We start from the raw sequence: 24,339 nt of genomic DNA on the forward strand, positions 1-24,339 counted from the left end.
CACTGTCTAAACTACAAAGATTCTAGTCAATCAAGGTCAGAGTTTCTGAAGAGGAAGTTCTGGGAGGTTGGGCACCATTACTTCCTGTCTGTACAGTTCTTCCTGGTTGTGCTGCCGCTGATCATCCAGAGTCTGACCAGAAAGCCGCCTGAATGTGAAGGCAGGGTAACACTTTATTTGAAGGGGGGTGAATAAGACTGTCATGGCACTTTCATGAACATGACATAACATGTCATGTTCATGAATAAGCCTTCATGAATATTTATGACTGTTGTCATAAAGCGTCATTTGGTAAATTATGACACTTTTAATACAAAGTTGACATTATTCAAAATGTCTTTGTTATGACAACTTGACATTAACCAACAAATCATTACTGTTTAAACTTTACCTTTAATAACATAACGTTACCTAATTTTTAAAGTGCAATCAGTAATACTTTTATAACAAATTTATATCAGTAATGATTTCTTGTCTTATTCACCCCCCTTCAAATAAAGTGTTACCGAAGGCAGTTCCGTTCCTGCAGTCAATAAAAACTGTTTGACCTTTTTTGGGTTGTGGTTCTTGTCCTGGGTCCAACATGTACTTAAACTATGACAATGTTTTCATAAACTTCTGCCTAAATACACTCCTGCTCTGCACTCAGTGTGAAATCAACCTTTAATTGGTTTCCTGTCCATGACAGTCTGCATGACCTGTTTTCTGTCTGCTGACCATTCCTTCTGCCTGATCCTTTTTTGGCTGATTTTGCCTCCAAACATTGTTTCACATACTCTGACTCTGATTACTGCCTCATAGATTCTTGAACTGTACTGCCTGCTCTGTTGCTGACCTGGACTTATTCCCTGACCTTTGACTATTGGATTGTGGTCATAGTAGCCCATGTTTTTCCCATGGTGTGTTCTGACCATTTGTGTCGGCGATTTGTTCCAGATAGAAGAGATCATTGTAGAGTTCAACAGGAGTGTTGTAGAACAATCAAGGGGAGGGCAGGAACAAGGTCATAACCACATGATTGAAAACTGACAGTTTTCAATCATGAAAACTGTCAGTTTTCATGACTGAAAACTGTCATGAAACTGAAAACTGTCATGAACTGGTATCAGTTCTCCTGGTATCAGGAGAACTGATACCAGCTCTCCTGTCAGAGCTGGTATCAGTAATGTGGCCAAGCGTCTGAGGCTGGAGGGAGCTTAAATCGAGCAGACCAACGCAGGTGTGAGTCAGCGGAGTAAACCAACGTTTACTGACTGAAATATGAGTTTGGAAACAATATTAAGAAGTCTCAAACATTTCAGGTATTTTCTGCACCACTTACCAAATGATGACCAGTAGATAACTGACCAGCAGCAGGGGTTAAGACAATCAAAAAGCAGGTTTAACAAATACAAAGGAAAAAAAAAGATCACCGCCTTGCAAAGGTAAAACCTTCAGCACTCTGTTTTATTGATGTTTTGTGAAGATATTTTGTCTTTGAATCAGAATATTCCTTTTAAAATTTCCTAAATTCTTCCATCAAGGCCTCATGTTCAAATTAAATGAAAAAAAAAAATCAATTTATAAAGAAAAAAAACAACAAAACTTTAGGATCCATAGATTCCAGCCCTCCTCCTGCCTTTTCTCTGATCTACAGTACATATCTCAGTGGCTTATCACCTGGGTCATTCGAAGACTTATATTTAGTATATTGATATAAAAACATTTACAGTTTTCTGGTGTTGCTGGACAGAGGTCTTAGCGTTCTGCCAGTTATCAGTATATAATAACCAGCTGGGGAGCGTCCACATGAAATCATGTTCTGGGGTCAATCATATATTTCTCAGCAGTTTTGAACACACATTGTTTAATTTGCATTTATCCAATACTTTGCCTCTTTTCAGCACTTCAGCGTAATCACAAATGTATGTGAAATAAAACACTTTAAATTTCACTGTTTATTGCTACCATTACATTTTTAAAATTTATTTGAATTAATCTACTTTATAGCATAACAAGAATGAAATAAAACTAGTTCTCTCCCTGCTTTTTGTTCCGTTCCGAAGCTAAAGGTGGTCTTATGAAGACCAGCAACCAGTTCAACGTGGTGAACTAAGTTTGTATTAAAGCTTTTTACATGTTTATTTTATTAAGATTGGCAGGCCCTTTGGATCTACATCCAGAGATAATATTCTGAATACATATCATATCATACCATAATCCAGCTGGATTAATTTGTGTGATGAAATGAAAAAGCAAGCTGCAAAGAACAGGTTAATCTTTTTGTTTCAATAGCACAATTAATTATCAGGACAATTCTCATAGTCCAGTGCATTATCTGCTCCACAGAACTCTATTCAGTGATTATTACTGTCATGAAATATCATTTACTCCTTTTCTACATTATAATCAATATCTTACCATATGTTATCAAAACAAACATGATTCTATTCTATCACAGAGAAAACAGTAAAAACAGATCCTCTCAAACTTTTTACGCCAGTGGTCTCAGACTCCAGACCTCAACAGTCAGAGTCCTTTAGATGTCTCTCTGCTTCAGCACACCTGGCTCATTAGCTGAGCTCTACAGCTTGCTCCATGCTAGTGAGGCACTAAAGTTATTTAATTCAAGTGTAGGACAAGAAGCTGCAGGACTCTCACCCTTGAGGAATGCAGTTTGAGACCACTGCTTTCACCAAACTGGTCCTATTCAGAGTGTGACAGCTAACAATTCTCTTTCTGTTTGTGCTTTTCTTTAGCTTGTTTTTTTAATATTATTATTATTTTACCTGGTGATTTGAGGGCATGTTCATCATCTGCCAGCTGTTTGATCAAATGACTGTCATATTTTTTTATATCCAGAACAAAAGGAAATGGGATTTGAGTTGGTAAATTGACTGCAATGAGAGAAGCAAACAGTGCCTCTGCAGGGGGCTGATGCTGGTTCCTGGGGTATTCCCACTGAATGTTTACCTAAAGTCTTCATATCCTGGTTGGATGTTGATTGAAGCAGCTGGCAGCTTTCTGACCTACAAGTCAAATACAGGCTGAGTTTACAGCAAAGTGATTCTCTGTGGGATCACTGTGTTCAGGGATGAAGGCAGAAATTGCCTTCGGGTTATAATGAGGACATCTGCTACCCATAAAAGTTTATCACTTCACAGCGGAAATGACTGCCCTTGTCAATTATCTATTTATGGGTCGGTGGATCATTAAAACAGCCATCAGATTAGAGGAGTAACATCTAACTATGGTAAATCAGAGCAACAAAGTACCGTATTTTCCACACTATAAGGCGCACCTAAAAACCTTCAATTTCCTCAAAAGCCGACAGTGCGCCTTATAAGCCGGTGTGCCTTATATATGGACCAATATTGAGCCACAACAGGTCTAGCAACTACGGTAAGCAGCCGCCGACTTCATTTTCGCATGAAGAAGAAGAAGCGCGCGGTGCATGCTGGGATAGTTGTCAGAACGCTGGTTTGTTAATAAAGTTTGACTGACCTACCTACCGACCGTCTATAATCAGGTCGTCTGCAGGTCATTTAGCACCACGTTCTCCACAAATATGCTGTGGGCGAACGGAGAAGGATGACCATCCATGCCCCGGCCCAGTCACGGAAGGCTCTCCCCGCCGACCGGAGTCGGACTGTTTTGTTGACATTCTCTATGTCAACAAAGTGGCTTTAGACATTCATCCGGGGTGCTTCACTAGGGTTACCAAAAGACCAGCCCCTATACATTTAAAGCTGGGGGAGTGCGGGGGAAGAGAGACAGAGACTGCGGCGGCAGCGTGTCGGTTGGTCTGTGTTACCCAGAAAGCAGTTGGGCACAATATCGCAACATCGACATCGTGAATGAAACAATGAGTGGGGCAGCCTTCTATAAAATGTATTCGGGGACCACTTCTTTATAATTATACATCCACATTGGTAGAGTACGGAGCAAATCGCGTACTCACGGGGGGCCAGCCGAATCATAGGTGTAGTTCACCGAAAGCCTAAACCTGAGGTTCCTGGTTCGATTCCCGGTTGTAGCAAACTTATGTTGTCACTTAACGAAGAAATTATTCCTTGATTATGTTTTATATTTCAGGTAATATGTCTTACTACATGGAAAGCAAGTCAATAATCCAAATTAATTGCACAACAATGTTTTTACCATCCTTTAATTATACTTTGCATTTGCATGCCTATATGAATATATCAATCCTATACAGTTTTTTCTTTTTTTGCATTTTTAGTTAGTTATTAATAAATGAGTAAGCTTATCAGGTCTTTTAATGTTTGTTTATACATATAGCTTGTGAAGGTAAGTCACAGTTACCTTTTTATTTTAATGTTGTTACTAGAAGGGGTGCTTATCATCTCTCGCCCATTTCCGTCTTGTTCCAGTAGCCCAGGGGTGGCCAAGTCCAGTCCTCGAGAGCTACCATCCTGCAACTTTCAGATGCATCCCTGCTTCAACACACCTGAATCAAATGAATGGCTCGTTATCAGGCCTTTGTAGAGCTGATCCCGGTCTGTTGGAGTAAGGATACTTCTAAAACTTGCAGGATGGTGGCTCTCGAGGACTGGACTTGGCCACCCCTGCAGTAGCCCATTTTTCATCAACGTTCGCCAGCACCTGACGCAGACCTTGTTTGGCCAGGCAACGTCTGAGCTGGCATGTCATGCTTATCAATGACTCTCATGGTATGAGGTAGGCTATATAGCTCCTTGCCTAAGCATAGCTCAATTTCACTGTTGTTAATGTTTGCCCCAGCCTGGATTCAAACCCGGGTCTCCCAGGTGGAAGACTGGTGACTTACCCACTGAGCTATGTCAGCTAGGAGCTCAGTGTTCCAACATCCACAAACGGCAACTGCTATCACAACTTGAGATTGATGAGGTACAACACAAAGGGGAGGAGCCAGGACGCCAGGTCAGAAGGGAGTTAACTACAACTACCCCAGAGACTGGGTATGTAGCCCCAGTAATGAACGAACCATCTGAGCTGAACGAGGCAGCAACTGACCTGAGAGAGAGAATCATGAGACTTGTAGGTCTTTTTATGAGTCCTCATAAAAAGAGGACTGACAAAACTCCCCCCATGTCATTTCCCCTTTCATTCCCTGGGACTGGTACAAGGACAGGACTTTTGCAGGACAGTAAATGTACTTCCCATTCACACCAGGGAACCGAGTGAACATGGGAACTGTTTGGGCCTTGTTTGAGAGGTCTGTGGCAGAACCTGCACAGACGCCCAGCAGGCTGCTCCTCCTTGGCCTTCCTTTTTCCCCCGTTCCTCCATCACCCATCTTAACTCGGCTGAGCTTTGCTTTGCAGCCTCCAGCTCTCGAGCGAAAAATTGTGTTTCTGCAAAGTCAGAAAATTACATTCGAGGGTCAGACAGGCCCTCTGAAACGTAGGTCTGGTAAACCTTTTGTGAGCAGTAAATATACTTTACCTCTGCAGACTGATAGAAGAAATGAACAGAGGAGCCGTCACCCTGAAAACGGGACTTTGGCTGGCCACATGCTAGACAGTTCCTAGTTCTCTTCTTCATGGGCTGCTGATCTTTCTGCTGCTGTTGCTGTTGCACAATCTCCTTCACCATTTGCTCAATTTGTGCTTTCGTTAGTGGAGCATCCTGGGGCTTAATGGTAGGCGGGTTCACAGTCGCAGGTGGAATAGTGACTACTGGAACACTAACAGTCTCACTACCTTCTGTTAGATGATGCCACAGCTGTTGCGTATCTAGAAGCTTCTCTGGGCTGATGTTTAAAGATGATTTTGTGTTTTTCATCTTGGCTAGATGCTTCACGTAACGCGAAATATGGTGTTTGGTTGTCGGGTGTAAAAGGCTGTTTGGGTCTTTCTGGGAAGCCTGAACACAAACAGCATATTCAGCATCCACCTTAACGAGGCAGTCTTTCTGCCCATGGTGCTTTTGTAGAAGCTGGTCAATCTTATCCCTCATGGGCTGTATCCACCGGGAGTGGTCCAGGACAAAGATCAGAACACCTGCTTTGATGGGACCTTTGCGGGCAGCTCGAGGAGAGGCAGCAGGAAGCAGAGGTGTCACTGGTGTCTGTAACGGAGGGAGAGAAATTAAAGTTTAGATTCAGAAAGAAACTTTATTAGTCCTCAGTGGGCAATTCATTTCTGCAGCCATTAGAATCTGAAATTTAAAAATATCAGGATTTTCCTCACAAAGTTTTATTAAAGTGGTGACAAAATGTGATGAAAAATACCTTTTTGGGGCTTTGCTGGACCCCACCTTGTGAGCCTAATGTAGCCACAGCCGCAGTACACTCCTGAAACAAAAAAGCAGAGTTGAAACAAAAAAGCAGAGTAAAACTAAGAAATTAATTTTTTGTTAGTCAATATTTGCATAAAAGATTTATTTAATTGCTGTGGAATATTTGAAAATGAAAGAATCAATCTCACCTGAACGAAGAGCTCCTCCCTCACTTCTTCAAGTGGATTGATGAAAATCTCACATTCAGTTTTCGGTTCCTTGTAATGAGGATCTTCATCCTCAGCTTTGGGGACTTTCTGGGACTTATGTTTGTCCCAGTTCAGGGGGACAGGGCGACAGCCTGGCTCCAGGTACTGCAGACCAAACCTTTCTCCTGTATCACTGTTGGAAATGTGTAAAGCTGGATATTTGGTTTGGCCTGTAATTTCCTGAGCGAGTCTGCTCAGGTCTGAGACCAGAACAGGATCAAAAACTGCAGGGAGCTTCAAATCTGGCTGTTTCAGGCCCACAAGGCGCTGAAAATTCCACTGAGCAATTCCCATCATCCCCTGTGCCTGGAAGAGCTCAATGGACACCTGCGTCCCAGTGACCCACCTGGCCTGGTGGAAATGAAAGCCCTCCTGCTGAGAAGTTCCCCTCACAGAGATCCACACAGGTACTGCCACTTTCTCCCCCTTAACGTGGTTCAACTGTATGGTTCCTCCGTGTCTGTAGAGGACTCCTTCTCCAACCTCTGGGTCACTCAAACAGCCACGGAGGATGTGAACCCTTTGAATTCTCCACACTTTCAGCCTGGAGGGTTTGAAGAGCAGCACCCAATCAGGATCCCTTTCTGAGTAAAATCTCTGCAGAACGCTTTCCACTCTCTCCACCAACTCTGCAGGACCTGGGATCTTGTTGCGGCAGTGGTAGGGTTAGGGGACGGGTGGCAACCCTAATTTTAGCGTCTGTTGTATGCGCCTTATATATGAAAAAAGTTTTAAAATAGGCCATTCATTGAAGGTGCGCCTTATAGTGCGGAAAATATGGTAATCACAAACCAGACACGGTGTGGATGTTCTGTACTGAACCAACACCCAGAACTTCACCACTGAACCTGGTTATTTTAAACCTATAGTGATGTTAGACGAGGCTCTTTGTTATGGTTTCTAATGGGCTGGTTCACAGAACAACTCAGTTTTTAAAGTAACTCTTTCAACATGGAAGGAAAAAACCTCTCACAAACTCTGGTCTTCACAGCTTTACTGAGAGTGTGTTGATTCGTGGATCTTCCTCAGGTCAAACATCTGAACAGCAATGAGGCATATCAATAGATCCATTATCATCTGAAACTGTTTGCTGTAAGAAAATGGTGTATTGTGTTCTTGTTTTACTGGCTTGATTCAGATGATATAGTAATTTGTTCCACTGAGCTACTAACTTCATTATAATTACAGGCTGTGCAGAGTGGTGCATTGTGATCTGACAGTAAAAGAGCTGCTGGTGCTTCCTCGCTCCGCAGCAGCATAATTACAGTGACAAGAAAACATTTGAGAGCCATTTTTGGCCTCTTAGTTGACAAAACATTTAAAAGGATTTCACTGAGACTAGTGCATCATTAAGCAGGGGATTTCAAATATGTGTAAGAAAGCTGAGCAATTAACTGGCTGGTTGGAAACTTTTAGATTATTTTCATTTGAAAAAAATTACCCTTCTGATTGGTTATGAAATATTGTGTTAATGCAGTTCCTTGTTTCCACCTGTAGTGACTCGTTCTCTGTTGATTGTTTTTGTAATTAGACTTAAAGCAGTTATTTATTCAAACTGAGTCGGTTATTAAACAGTTTCCTAAAGATTTCTGCACATCATGTCAGACATTCCTCTTATCCATACTGTATGTAGACAACAGATATTTTGTTTGTGACCCAATATTGCTATAAAGTGACTTTTCCAATATTGTCATGGAAAAGTCACTTTATATTTTTAACTTGTTCACACACATCTGACTTCTGTCTTCAGCTGGGCCAGACTGACACTGTCTCTAATAGCATAATATTTGTATGAATTTGTGAAATAATTTTATAGAGTTAACATGATGCATTGGTGGTGCATCATGAATGAACACTAATGAAAGAAATGAGCACTAATGAAAGAAAACAAAATCCAAAAGCATAAACAGAAAATGTTAAATCAACATTTCAAGAATTAAGTTTAATATTGTACCTGTCTATTTGATCTTTACTATAATTGGTGTTAATTTCTCTCTGTCTGAATATTCAACACTCCTTATGTTATGTACATCATATTAAATGTTTATATTGTGTATATTTATTTATAAGTATTATGATCATACATTCTTACTTTGTGTCCCTTACATTCTTAGATTCAAATCTAATAGTTATTGTGGATAATTATTTTATATGTTATTAATCTATGTGTTATGAAATGTGTTACTGTAGAGGTGAAATGTGTTACTGTAGAATTTCATCTAATGCTGTAAAGTATGCAGGACAGAATTTCATTAATTTCAGTCTAAAACAGGCAGCCAATCCTGAGAAAATCCTCTCTGGTGAATGGGTTTTTCTATTAATAAAAACCCATTCTGATCCATGTGGTCTTCATTTTCCTTTGCAGCTTTTGTACAGTGAGTGTGTTCAGAAAACCCTGAAGGTCATGTTGACAGAAGAAGCCCTGGACGCATCAATAACATGAAGCTGTTCAAAAGTAAATGTAACAGCACAAACACAGAGGAGACATTGATCATGAAGTTAAAGACATTCTGTTTGCTCACCTTTTCCCAACATATCAGTGAGTGCACACCTATGGGTGAAGATGATATCACCACTCACTACGATAACCGCTGGGGTCTAATAGCGTTTAGGAAGCCAATCAGGTGTATACAGCTCTCAATAGTCAAATGAAAACTAACTCTGATTATTGTCCATGATGGCACTCCATAGAATTCCTCATACTGCGCATGCATGTGGTGACAATGGAGACGAAAACTCCTCTTTAACAGGATTTTTAAATGTTTTTATAAGAAATGAATTATATGTATAATATAAATTTCCTCTTGTAAACGTACTGTTCCATCTGGAAGTCGAGGTTCATGCCTCCCATCTCTCTCTCTCTCTCTCTCTCTCTCTCTCTCTCTCTCTCTCTCTCCAGGGCCTCAGAGAGGAACTGGAGAAGGCCTGGAAGGTGAAGACCACAGTGGTGCCTGTGGTCATCGGCACCACTATGTGTATATATACCTGCCCCATTTAGGTACATTTAGGTACTTTTGAAAGATGCCTAATTTTCTCTCAGAAACAGACTTCTTGGCTTAATGAAAATATTTTAGGTCTAAATCTGCCAGGAGTATGAATAATTTATGGCTCATCTGCAAACCCCAGCATGTCCTCCTCGCTGCAGTGTCTAAAGGGAATCTGAAGGGAACTGTTCCCACACTGTCTCCAGATCTGCTCTGCTCTAGTACACAAAACAGCTCCACATTAAAAATTCAAGTGAGGGGGTTAAGTTACTTTTGTGGGTTGAATACAACTATTACATGCTCACTTTTAATTCATGGTGCTTCTATTAAAATCTTAGAAGACAAGCTCATGTCAAGCTTGAATCATTTTTACAGACACTTCCTTTATTCCCTGAAGAATCAAGGATTAGATTAAAAATTCAAGGCTCGTCTTTGAATTTTCTTTGTAGTTAAAATTGGAACTAGTGACACTGAGAACTTTTTAGAATTGCAGATTCAAATCAATAAGCAACAAAACAAATTTCAAACTTTGAATTTCTCCAGACAAAATTGACACATTTGACAGCACCACAGTGTCATTATATCTAGTTGACAATAAACCATTAGGAACATTTACAGAAGAACAAGATGACAAGCTATAATTATCTGACAAAATTTCAACTAATTTTTTTTAGTAGCTAAATGTATGAGATGCAAAGAACATGTTTTTGTATCATAAAAGTTGTTTCCCCAGCAACACAACCTTTAACATTTCACATATGATAAAGTACAATACACAGCATGTTCATAAACATGTTCTTCTAACATCTGTTGGATGTTTTTTTAATTAATTTAATAAATTCAGTTTAATTTGTTTTTTTCTCTTTGCAGAAGTCACACCTGGTCTGCTGTTCTGTTTCACTGAGTCTGTGTCTTTGTCTCCTCTTTCCTGGAGACGATCAGCTGAGCTGCACCTTCATGTTCTCTTTCTATGGAAGAAACACTGGAGATCAGAATTTAACCCTGCAACTAATTATATGTGAGTTTGGAGATGACAGAAATGTTAATTTAAGACTTTGTTTCTTTATCCTTTTTGTACATAAGAAACTTCATGATTTTACATGATCCAAAAGTTTGAAAATCTACTTTGTTCTTGGTTGAGTTCATTTGACACAGTTCCCACACTTCTGAAACACTCTCTTTGTTGTTTTTCTGCTTTACTTTGAGTACACAAGGGTCTAAGAAAAATCTTTAGCTCAGAGTCTTTGACTCACTCTGTTGTTTAGTCACATTGTGTCACACTGAGGAGGTGACAGTGTAATTACAGCTATATGACGCAGAGTGGGTGGATGCTTTGAAAGTTTGTCTTTCCTGCATCCTCTGTGTCAAAGGGTGCATTTAGAGTCTCCGGCTCTCTGACTGCACACAGAACAGAAGCAAAGTGTGGCTCCAAACTGGTGCAAGCTGAGCCTCTGCTTTCATGCTGGAAATAATCCTCCTTCATTTCCGTCTGTTAAAAAGGTAAATTGAGCCAAAGGACAGATAAAAGCTATTCCCAGATCATTCCTTATGGCAGATGGCTGTTAGTAAGCAGAAATAGACATTTGAATGAGAACACAGTGGAATGGTGTCAGTGCAGATTTCCCTCTGTCATATGCAGCATTTCTGTAGTCGAATACACTGATATAATTAATGCAAATTGGGTTATGGCACCAACACGCTTTAGGACAGAGCACAGTGCCAGCTAATGTCACTTAATCACTTAAACTCCACATAAAATAGGAAGGAGAGCCAGAGCTGCCCACAACAACCTGCAGCTGAACGTCTCCGGAGCTGGAAACTCATTCTCACATATAAGCCCAATAAAATACACCAACATTTGTCTTTGTAAAGTGAAAAAGTGGAAGTGCTTCAGCAGGGCATTGTAGTTTGTGAAGCAAAGTTGATCTTTGCTGTGTGATGGTGTATCATCCACTCCAGGTTTTATATTTGAGAAATGAGGAAGTAGAGGAGATAATCATTCACCTGGAGAAATGTTGGATCTGTAGATTTAGTTTTATTATAACATTCTAGAATAAATGTCCATTCTTCAAACCACAGATGACTCATGAATTCTGTGTATTAAGAATTATGATATATTTATCATGGTCCCTCAGATACATGGTTATATTTATTTCATTGTATGATTTATACAAACAAGTGAGCACAACCTGAAACTAATACTTCCTGGATTTCATTGTTTGGTTCAATCTGAGCGTTTAGTCTTCAGTAAGAGTCAGCCACCATCCTACATCATGACTCGGTAATATATACTCAGTGGAGGTTATGTGTCTGATTTCTGATTGGTATTTATCCACCATGATGATTTCTGATATCTGATTTTTAGTTCACTCCACTAATTAAAAGCAACCACAGTGAGACTTCAGTGTGAACAGTTTATGTCTCCCAAACGACCCGTATGCTCAAAAGAATAACAACGATGTCACACAGCAGCGCTTTGTTTGTGGAAATACTAACCATCTGTAGATCCATGTTCAAGTTATTCAGAGCTGACAATATCAGCACAAAATCATCAGAAGACAATGGCAGCTGATAAAAAAGCACAACTAATAGCAAAGGCTTTTATTGGATAACTGACTGAAACGGCTGTAGAGAAGTCAGGTTATGTGTGGTCAGACCAGGAGTGATGACGTTATGATGTCATCTGCTTCACTGACTCTTTCATGATAATCATTTTTTGTATACTTTGGAAATTAATATGTCTTGCTTCTTCTGGAGCAGAATCATATCACATCACATCAGTGACTTAAAAATCAGATAAAATGCAACAAAAATAGGATTTGGGCTGCATTTACATTGATCATAAGCCAGATCAAAATGAAAACAATGCAAAATAAGAATGTTATGGTGTATCATGTGTCTCTTATGTTGTGCATATGATCAATACCTTTAAAAAATATTTATTTGGCGGGTTGTGAATAAGACTGACATGACACTGTCATAAACATGACATAACACCTGTCATGAACATGAATTTTACTCATTTTACTCACAGCTCTGTCTGCGTTGATGGCAGCGCCTGCAGCTTTCACTTTGGTTCTGTGGAGAGAAGCTCCACAGAACCATGAGCATGCATGCCTCAACAATAAAGGGTATTTCTATTCCATTCTATTCTATAATTGATAGTTTTGAAGCATCAGTGACGCTTCAGTCAGTCAGCATCCAAACAACAAAATGGATAAACATTTCCAGGTTTACCTGCTTGTTCAGCAAGACGTCAAAAGTGAAAGAGAAAGCTGCAGCTGAGCTCACGGTCGTGTTTGTGTTGGTTGGCTCACTGTGTGTGATAAAGATGGAAGAAATTATTTCTGTATTAATACCATTCATTTCTGTTGCTCTAACTGATTCTTGGTTATCACTCACTTCAAAGACTCAAACAAACTGATCGTCATCAGGGAGTCAAACCATTTAATAGGCTCAGCAGACAGAAAGCCTTTGTGGGTTAAAGGATCAGATCTGACCTTTGCATACATCCTGTGATAATCTGAGTGGAGCCATGGTGCTGCTGGGGGTTACAGCAGTGGGAGAGATGCCTCCCTTTTTGTCATGTACCCCATGTTAATGTGTTCTTGCTAATGAATTGAAACCACTCTGCTGCAGCACAGAATGTCAATATGTTTGAACCCTGCATTGATTTGTCTTCCCATAAATTCGATGATTAAGTCCTCTTAGATTATAACTGAATCCACAGAACTGTAACTCTCCGAACAGACGAGTATTTCTGCAATTTGCATGTGAATTTTAATGTTTCTCTGGGATATTTTCAACTCAGATTGCTGTTGTGTGAAAGGAGAGTAGGAGAAGCGAGTCTGTGAGTAACCCAGTGTGGGTTTGTGTGTGCATCTGAGGTACGTTTTCTTATGTATGTTTTTGAGCATAGTGGAAACATCTCCAGCCTTTACACATCAAATAACACCTGTCCAGTTGACAGCTGGAGATGGGCACCCACCAGCACACGTCCTAAATCTGATAAGGGAGTAAGAAGATGTACGGATGGATCTTTTACAGAAGATAACTGAAATAAAAAAACAAACAAAAAACAATAGTGCATCAACATAGGAGGGAAAACTATATAAAAAAGAAAGGTATTCATTAATTTAAATATTTTTTTTATTAATATGGCGGTATTTAATTTTTGGTGAAAATGAAACTGGTGAAACTGGAACAACTGTTAATGATATGTTCAACTTATCAAGTTGTTAAGTAAAATAACTCCAGTAGTGTTTCTATACATTTATTAAAAGAATATTTAGAATTACTCTGCCATGTTTGTTTGGTTTTTTTTTTTACCTTAAATTAAATAATTACCTTAGTAATTATTTTTAATCATATTCAATAAATTTTGATATTACTTAAAAAGGGCTGCACAGGTGGTAGAGCTGTTGCCTTGCAGCAAGAAGGTTCTGGGTTCGATTCCCGGCCCAGCGTCTTTCTGCATGGAGTTTGCATGTTCTCCCTGTGCAGGCTGGGTTCTCTCCAGGTACTCTGGCTTCCTCCCACAGTCCAAAAATATGACTGTCAGGTTAACTGGTAGGTCTCATTGCATTCTTACCTTCCCACAGACGATTTTTTCTATTTCAGGACAATTGGAAAAGTGGCAGAGGAGTCACAACTGTCCAGGAAAAACATTTTGTTCAATTCAATTACACATCATTTTAATTACACTAAAGGGGAGTTAAGTGTTTCAGAGGGTTGTTGTAGGTAATGATGACTGGGAGCAAGTCAGCTTCCCTGTAGCTGTCAGAGTTAAAGTTTGATTGGAAGAAGCCTCTGACTGAAGACACTGTCCCTTCTTTATTTTATGGCCCATTGCTCTTGGTACAACAACCTGCAGATACTCCGTACCAGTCTTCAGAACAGAACCAGCCTTCTTCATCAGGTTGTTCAGCTTTTTTCGTCACCAGCTGATACACACTTTCCACAACACACACATGAAACCTGCAGCATCTTGCAGCTCCAGTCCAATTTGTTATTCAGCAGAACACAGGGGCAGTTTTACTCCTCAGGCGTCTCCACTTTTTCTCCCATGGTGGATACAGTATAGTGTTCAGCATATTCCCTTTTCTCCTACAATAAACTTGTTTTCTTCACATTACAGCTACGATGCTGAGATACCAAGAACTGCTGCCCACAGTTAAAGTCTGCAGCAGTCAGGTTGTTAAAAAGTTGATTAAATGTAACTTGAAATACATAAACCTGTTTAACTCTGTCATTTTATTATGTTTTGAATTTAGTTTTAATCCATCATTCTGTGTTTATGATTTCTTTTATCTTATTCATTTAATACTGATGTTCAGCACTTGGTTTCAGCAGTGACTGGTGTTAAAGCACTGCTGCTGCTGCTGGTGGTGATGATGATGATGATGATGATGATGATGATGATGATGATGATGATGATGATGACGGTGATGACGATGATGATGGAGTTTTGTTCTGGACAATGATTCAAAACACTAATAAATGCAATAAAACCAAATTAAGGATTTGGACTGTCTTAAAGTCCAAACTTAAATCCAATTTATGACATGATCCTAAACAAACTGTTAATTTTTGAAAGGCCTCAATGTACCTAAATTAAAACATCTCCAGAATTCCTTTCAAGTGACATAAAAGGCTCATTGCCAGTTACTGAAAATGTTTTAGGACAACAACCAGGCAGTTATTTAGCAACTGCCTGGTTGAGCCAGGTATTTTGTATTTAGTCAGACAATTTTTGTCTGATATTGACACTTGTTTGTTATTTTGAAACATTTAAGAGTGACAAAAAGAAATAACAGAACAAATCTTTGTAGGGGGAAATTAATACTGTAAGTCTAAATGTGGAAATGATTGTCCCATTGGGTAAGAGGCAACAACAGCAGACATCCTACATTTATTGTCTTATCACATTTTTATTCTGTCAAGTTAAATTAGTCAATCAGCTCCTGCCTTCACATAACTCTGTTTTGTCTTCTAACAGTCAGAAGCTGCTGGGTGACACACTGTCTGTCAACTTGACTGAGAGCCACCAAGACTGCTTTTGCCAGTCAATTACTGGTGATGATGGGTGGATGACTGGAGGCCGTGCCCACACCATCCACATTCTCCAAACTCATTGTGAGTAAAAAAAAAAAAAAAAAAAAAACTGAACGAGAAGGAAAGGAAAGGCCCTCACTTCATCAGTCAAATGGAAGATGGAGTCCACAGGGAGTGTATTCTGAGTTGGTGAACAATGATGGGACAGTGTTGAAAATATCCTGAAAACATGAATGAGTGTGCTTTGCTGAGCATCCACTGACAAAGCACTTTTCACTTTTTAAACAGGGCATCAGGTGGCATGTGCTCTTAAGTGGGCTCCTCTCCTGTCAGATCACAGAGAGCTGCTGGTGTCTGTGGGTTAATTAGTCCACTAGGGTTCCACTAGCTGCTCCTTTCATGTGCCCTGCTTCCCCTCAGTCCTGACCTTTGACTTAGCTTCAGTTTACACAGGTGGTGAGATTAGACTTCAAAGGTCTGGAAGTTTTCAGTCATTGTTCTTGATGAGAAGATGTATTATTTTTCTAGAGTGTGATATTATATGCAAGTCCAACTGTCAGATGCTTTAGCAGAAAATTGTCATTCTGCTATTTTAGTTCAAGCAGAACAGCTAAACCTTATGAAATGGAACAATTGGCCTGTACAGAACTTGTAGTAACATGTGGTGACTAACATGGATAAAAGCACACAGAGTTAAGCACGTCCAAAAACATTAAGTACACCATTCCAACAAATATGTTGACAGGCGACCTTTGACCTTTTTTGGGAAAGGGGGATTAATGGACTTGTGACATCACATGACTTCACATGGTGTCACGAGTCTTCACAAGACTTCATGTATACTTCATGTTTGTTCATGTCCATAAACACCTCATACTGCAGCCTATCCTGGATGATCTGACTTCCTTTGCTCACTTCACATGCAAATAAACCCGTAACCACGCCACAAAGTGTTCTGTTAGCTGAGCAGCAATCAGGACATCAACAGCTCCGTAACATTATAAATTCAATGGCTCATTTGAACCAAATTATTATTCAGTTAACAAGGTTAGAATCACCTGAGCCACATTTTCTTCACTTATTTCATTACAAAACATATGGTGTTGTTATTTACATACAATGTCTTGCAAAACTATTCATACTCCTTGAACCTTTTGTCATTTTTGTCACATCACAATCATAAACATATTATTTATCATTGGAATTTGATGCACACCACAAAGTGGTATACATTGTGAAGTAGAAAGAAAAATCTACATGAAAAGTGTGATGTGTAAAAGTATTCACCCCCCCTGAGTGAATACTTTGTGGAATCATCTTGTGCTGCTGTTGCAGCTGCTAGTCTTTAGGGTTTGTCTTTGATCGTCTAGTGACTAACTTTTTTGCTGATTCTTTTCTGCCGAACAACTCTGGCTCAGTCAGATTAGATGCAGAAAGTTTGTGAACAGCCGTTTTCTGATTTTCCACAGATTCTGGATGGATTGGGTTTATGTCTGGACTTCGACTGGGCCATCCTAACACATGATTATGTTTTGTTTAAACCATTCCATTGTAGCCTGGCTTTATGTTTAGGCTGGTTGTCCTGCTGAAAGCTGAAGCTCTTCCCCAGTCTCAAGTCTTTTTTTTTTTTTTTACAACTCTTTGTTTTGGGCTTTTATATTAAATTCCAATGAAATATTTATGTTTGTAGTCGTGACAAAAATATGGAAAAGTTTAAGTGGTCTGAATAATTTTGCAAGCCACTGTAAACACGAATGAACCTATGGAAACATGTTTCTAATAAAAATGAACACAGAAAACCAAATTAACTAAAAAAACAATAAGGAAATGTTCAAGTTGGATCAGCCAAGACAAACATCAATATCACATCAAAAATAAAATCTAAAGATATAAAATACCATCTAAAGTACCATCTAAAGATTTTAATCGTTTTCTGATTTTACATCAGAATATGCAATGAAAGAAAATCCAGACTCAAACTAATTCATATCCGCACAGATTTAGATTTTAGCTAATTTTTTAGAGACCTTTCCTCTGGCTAGAAGCAATATTAATGTTTTGGAGCAATCTGCAAAGAGAAGATGAGGCTGACAGCAAGAGAAGATCCTAACTTGTGCACTATGTGTTCAGTAAGTTCAGCATTTGTATTAATTATATACTCACAAAAACAACAACAACAGCCACAACAAAACATTTTTGAAAAGAATCTGTGGGGATCTGGCATTAAGTAACCCCAACATTTCACGTCAGACCGAGTCAGAATGGTGTATTTAAAACAAGTTGGATAACTGCTGCAGATGACAAAGAGTTTTAGCCTTTTGCTCTGCTGAGATTTCAATGAGTCTGGCATGAGGTTATTGCTTCCTGAGAGTGAGGAGAAGTTGCACAGAGTTTTCCCTGATGAAGTTAGGAGACAGCAGTGGCAGAGGCGATGTGATGGAAGAAACGAGAAAAGACAGAGGTAGAATAAATGTGACCTGGAGCAGGAGTGAGGCATCTCCAGGGAATCACACTCCCCTGAAAACATGAAGAGGTCTGTATCAATCACGTTCTAGCTGGTTTTATCAACTTGTTGATCCCTCATTTTAAGCTACTGGGAAACCTAAACTCTTTCTTCTTGTTCAAGAAAGAGATAAAACTGATACATATTTTGTGCTGTTAGCTGCTCTGTTTTTATCAGTCTTGGCCTGATGGCAGCGACTGGAACATAAAGAAGATGAGCTCCAGGACTTTGTGGAGACTGGCCCTCTTTGACCCTCTGGGGTTTTGGAACATGGATAAGAGATGCTGCAGTCAGAACCTCTGTGACCCATCAGGATTCAGTAGAGGGTCCAACTCCACCAGGATCTGTTATCAGGGGGCTGCTTTCCATAATCTATTTTCAGAGTTCCTACAAATTCTCCATTTTTTAAAGTTCCACATGTTTTAAACCCATTTTTAAATATTTATCATCTTTTTATGAGGCTTTAGACATCTGAGCATCATTTTCACCTAGATGGGTTCTATTATCTGGTCTTTTACCCTCAAATTTACAAAGCCACATAGCACAGAAGCATCATTCTGATTTGACAATGTACTAAAAGGTGATTTCACATCCTTTTCTTTAGTGATTTAGATAATCCATTCAATCCAGATTAAATACTGCTTCTTCTCCGTTAGTGACAAAACATGAACAGCTCACATTTTTACAAGTAATTTTAAGAGACAAGATTTCTAGTATTAATTAGTGTTGGTTAGGATATGCATGTTACAAGTGAATCTATTGTAGGACTATTAAACTGCTCATTAGTAAATTTGTCTCAGTATAGATTTGAATGTAATTTGATGATGGAATTTTTGTTCCAGGGAGCATAAACTGACTTCTAATAGTTTAATTTCAGTCATCTTTTCTCACTTTTACATAAACCCGAGTTCCATTGGAAAACACATCCGATCACAGGAGAGCAGTTGGAAATTCAATCATCTAAATGCAGCTTTGATGAATAGGTGCACTGACAGGCATTTGATTTATTTTGTAAAGGACCAGAGCTGAAAATCTGTTTCAGGATGTTCAGGTGCAAGGTGAGAATTATTTTTCCTTGAATGCTTCCAATTTCCCATGAAAATATGATAGTTTTTCAAAGCGTCCTCTGACTTCTGGACTCCTTTTCTAAGCTCTACTTTGGGATGATTTGACTTTTAAAATACAAGATTTCATCTCCTATAAAATACCGCAAGGTTTCAGAATACACCTCAACCTAAAACCAACGAAAACAATCTGAAATAACAGCAAAATCTGCATTATAAAGGATGTTTCTGTTGTAGCTGTTCAGAAGTTTGGGAATTAAATGTTCCAGAGAGTTCCTCTGAATGAGTTTTCTTTGGAGGCACAAATTCTCAAGGACACAGGCTGTGAATAAGCCTGGTATTTCTCATCACAAGGTAATTAAGCTTTGCCTCACGGAGAAAGAATTTCTTATATCACAACTAAATGTTTTTGTCACAAAAAGTGACATGTCAGAAATTGGTTTTCAATGTTTACTCTTAGAAATAAATGAAAAGTGACAAAAATATTTACAAATCTGACTGTGAGGGCGAATCTGGATTCAGCTGCATACGTCAGTGAAGGTTCATTCTTTGTGACAGCAAAACTCTGAGATAGCGCATTCACCTTTTCTTTACAATGATTTGAAATCTTCATTGGGTTTCTGAAAATACATTTAAATAATTAAATACAACCTTTTGTTTTATATAGATGCAAATTAAAAACAAAATGTACACAAAACACCTGGGTGGTGCAGCAGTGTTGACCAGGCCGTAAAAACTGTGTTGCTGGCATCAGTTACTCAAATAAAAATTATACTGTTATTATGCTGTTTAGATTCTTGCTCTAATTTTTAATTTAGAAAACATGTCAACCATCGTAGAAACCTGGTTTATTTTCATTAAAGCTTTATACACAAAAGCCCTCCAAATAATCAAAATGTTCAAAATATTAATCAACCATGATGTGTAACAATATGCTTAATTTGGTGTAATAAATTATTAGAAGTAATCTTCTCTTGTTTAAAGATATCAAGGCTCTTTCAACCTGCCACATTCTGCATTCTGACCCCAGAATGAACACCTTCCAAGTTAACTGGATTTTTGTGACTGATGGATTCTCACCCGTTACTGTTTATGTGTGGTGATGCACAGTGAACGAGCTGAGCAGCTCTGCTTTTTATCTGGCTTGGTGAGATGAAAATGTATTTATTGGCTTAATATTGATTAGAAAATATTAACTGTAAAAGATTTATTTATTTTTTCTATTGATTATGTCAATATATAGATTACTTTGACTACCATGTTTTACACAGTGGCTAGTAGACATAAACTCCAAACCACAGTGATCTCCCTGAAGAGATCCAGTCATAAACAGTTGGGAATCATTCCAACATGTTGAATCCATTACTAACTCTTCTGTAAAATCACCAACTACAATCTACCCAAAGGCCTCATACATAGCCAAAATAGGCGGGGCTTGTTGCTCCAATATGATGCTGATGTCTCCTCTGATTGGCTGATAGTTGATGAGCATTAGCAAGATGAAGAATTATGAATATATCTCATGTAACTGTTTATATTTGTTGCTGCCATGATATTAATGACTTATTGTATGAACAATCTTATTCATGTGTGATTTTAATTTCATTTCTTATTTAGTAGAAACACAGCAATTACAAAGTTGAGTTTAGCAGAAAACAGACCAAAATTGGTGCACATTTGTAATGGAAACACAGCTGTAGTAACATGAGCAGGCACATGGATCAGTACATGGCAGAGGCACAAAGAGGCATCAGTAATAATACCAGGTGTAATGAAGATCTTCATTACTTGGCGGCACAACACTTGAAATGTGTTAAATGATAAAGAAATGCATGATGAATGAAATGAAACGGATACAAACAGATTGAAATGTTTTATTGACTGTGTGTTTTATTCAGTTGCATCTCAGCTGGAACTGATGGTGTCCTGTTAAAATACAAACAAAAGGATAATATAAGTATTGTGATTGTTTGAAGGCTTTGTGTGGGTGTGGCTTACCTCTCTCTTCCTCTGCAGGGTGTTCAGGCTAAAAGATTCCCTGGGGGCCTGAGCACCTTTTAAAGGTTCCAGAAGAGACCAAAGCAGATGGAAGAGGGGGAGCAGTAGAGCTATGCATTTTATAAATTTAATGTTGGATTTATATTTATATTGATAAAAATGTGTTTTAGAGATGCTTAAAATTAATAGTATTTGGCAATATATATTATTCTGAGGATTTAATTAATTAGTTTGTCAAACTTTGTGTGTATGTATTTTGTTTACCCTGTTTCTTGGTGGGTTTGTGAATTGGAACAGCCAGCGACTATAAAAGGCTGCATGTTGGCCACAGTGTGTGTTGCTGCTCAGGCCCTAGGCCTCTGTAAGCAGGGTTGTTTGTCTGTTAAATGTTGGTGAATAAACACCCAGTGGGTTTGCACAGTTTCTCTGCCTCAAGTCTCCTACTTCCTCCAGCCGCTAAGGGCCATCCTAACACCAGGGGAGCCAAGAACCAGTTGCTGGTGGACAGAACAGCCACCGGACACTACACAACCAGAAACACTGTGAACTGATTGGGATGCTTGAGCTGGTCAACCATAACTATACATGACGACCTTTCACATAAACAAAAAATGCAGCTTCAATTCTAAACCAAGGTGATGACTGGCTTCTTGGTGAATCCATAAAAACTCATTTCTGGAATTCTAACTATCAGATCTAATGAACTATTAACTAACCTGCAGGGGACACTGGCTGTTCCCTCATTCCCCTAAGCCTAACTTCCTTTCTAAAGGAGCACATTTTAATAATAATTACACATGAACACACTTAACTGTGGAGTGTGCCCCTGGCCTCCTAACATGCCAGTGGAAGTGTTTGGCTGTATCATCAGGGCATGTGATGTGCTGTACAATCTGCCACTGAGGCCTGGCATCCATCTCCCTTCAGGCCTCCGTCTTTCTCAGAACGATGATGCTCATCACAGTTTAATGGCTGCTGTTCTTTGCTTATTACCAGTTAGTTAATGATTCTTTTGTCCCTCCCTGACAAACAGAGTTATACCATCATGCATGGCTCCTCAGGGATGTCATGGATCACTTTTTAACAAGTTTTAATGTCTGATATATCACACATATAACATCACATAATTTACAATACAGTTCTCAGTTCTCTGAGTTCATCAATGGTTTCTCTTTGCTTTTACAGAACAGCATTGCATTGGTCAGTACCAATCCTCCCTGGGGACGGCCACAGCCTCGGTGCCCATCTCCCCCTCGTCTGGACTCTCTTCAGTTGGACCCTCCACACAATCTGTCAATTCTAAACATGTGAGAACAATACATTAGCCCATTGTACTTTAATATTAAATACTAATGTAACTGTGCCTTACCTGGCTTGTCTGACACTATGCCACACATGCTGGTCTCCCATAGTGTGGAGGTCATTGTTCTACCAAAGGGAATTGTTTTGGGTAAACCTGGGGTGATGGTGGTCTTTTTTATGATCCACCTTCAAATCTGACCACTTCTTCTTCACCTCAGCCATGATCTCCTCTCAACTCACTGAACTCACTGCAGAAACGGTGGTTTTGCCTCTCGTACTTCCTTTTCCTTGTTCTGTCCCTACTGTGGTAGCCAAACAGGATGTTTACCATTTTCAACCGGACTCACCAATACAACTATTTGTGCCTCCCTGAAATAGTTTTTCCCCCCTCTTTTCCATTTGGTTCCCAATGTTAATCATAAAATGACACTGATTTAAATACACACTGACATTCAACGGTGTTGGGATCAGGGTTTGTATTGGGGGTTTTTTGGGGGGGTTTGTAGTTTTGTCCATTTGTTCTTTGTTCCTTTATGTCTTATTCTTTGATAAGATCAGCCTTGTTTCTTTCTGTTCAGTCTAGTCTTTGTTATTTTGGTTTATGTTATTATTTCTTTCCTGTGTTTAGTTTGTTTGTGTCTGGGTTAGACTTATTGTTCCACTTCCTCTGTATTTACTCATTGCTCCTTTTTCTCTCTCCCTCACACCTGCAGCCCGTTAGCTAATCAACCTGGTCTATTGTTCCAGTATTAACTCTGGTATTTACACAGCTCTCCTCTTCTCACCCCTTGCTGGATTCTCCTGATTTTTTCCCTGTTTACTTCATGGCTCCCTTGTGTTCCTGCTCTTTGTATCTCCCTTGCAATTTTTGTGAATTCATCTTTCATTATTATTTTTTTATAAAATCATTCACCATTTATTGCCTCAGTCCGCTCCCAGCCAAACAACAGACTGTGACAATGAGGCGCTTTGTATTGACCATTTATGCTTAAATGTGAGTGTGTAGAAGGCTGAAGATGAGCTCACATGTGCATTGTGCATAAGTTTATATATATATATATATATATATATATATATATATATATATATATATATATATATATATATATATATATATATATATATATATATATATATATAAACTTTGCCATCACAGTAAAATAAGATTGCTCTTCATAACAGAAAAAAGTGAAGTAGAATTTAATGTGATGATGATGTCACATTTTGACTTTTTGGGCACATGCACAGCACTAAGAGATGGCTCATCATTGTTTAAACAATAAACGTGTAGGTAAGAGGTTTTCTTTTTAAAAGTTGTGAGAACTTGTTAGCCTTCCAAACTAGGTTGAGTGAAACCTAACATCTCAACCTCTCCTCAAAGCAACAGCTTAAATTAGCTTCTGACATTTTGATCCATGTCAGCCAGCCTGTTTCAACCCAAAGGAGATGAGGTGCCTCTCTAAACTTTCCTGCATGTCTGAACTCCTCAAACTCTTTACAATTTAATGAAGAGTCCAAAAAGCCTCATGAGGGTTTTGGCTGGAACATTCATCACCAAGCAGACGTTAGCTGCAGGCTCAGTTAGTCTGCCATCTTTGATCAAAAACCTTGACTGAATTCATTTCGAAGAAATTGTTTCTACTTGAAAAGAAGACAATTTAAAGGGGTTGGTGGAGGGGCAACCTAAACAAGTCACCAAACACTAACAATGAATCAAAAAACAGTTAACATAATGTGATATTTTATTTGTACTTTATTTGTACAATCCCACATCTTCACTGGGAGAATGTGGGCATTTCTCAGAGAAAAGTCTGGCCTGCATTTGAACCCACAAACATCTATCCCAGCTAAAGTAGCTTATAGTAATATCAAAATCCATTAAAACTGGTGCAAAAATATTTCCTTTCTGTAACCTTTCTGGTTAAATAATCATTTGAGTTTCTTTCTTTAAAGTAATACATAAA

General features: G+C 38.9%; 1 protein-coding gene across 1 annotated transcript; it reads right to left on the reverse strand.

Moving 5' to 3' along the window:
* Positions 1-4,819: 4,819 nt before the first annotated feature.
* Positions 4,820-7,126, reverse strand: LOC107836907 (uncharacterized). Its single transcript, XM_016674468.1, has 3 exons — positions 6,411-7,126; positions 6,215-6,277; positions 4,820-6,051 (listed from the first exon to the last, which is right to left on the reverse strand). The coding sequence occupies exons 1-3, from the start codon at positions 6,765-6,767 to the stop codon at positions 5,353-5,355; spliced, it is 1,119 nt and encodes a 372-aa protein (XP_016529954.1). The 5' UTR covers positions 6,768-7,126; the 3' UTR covers positions 4,820-5,352.
* Positions 7,127-24,339: the final 17,213 nt, after the last annotated feature.

This window comes from Poecilia formosa, unplaced genomic scaffold, assembly GCF_000485575.1.
Source record: "Poecilia formosa unplaced genomic scaffold, Poecilia_formosa-5.1.2 Scaffold96, whole genome shotgun sequence".
NCBI lineage: Eukaryota > Metazoa > Chordata > Actinopteri > Cyprinodontiformes > Poeciliidae > Poecilia > Poecilia formosa.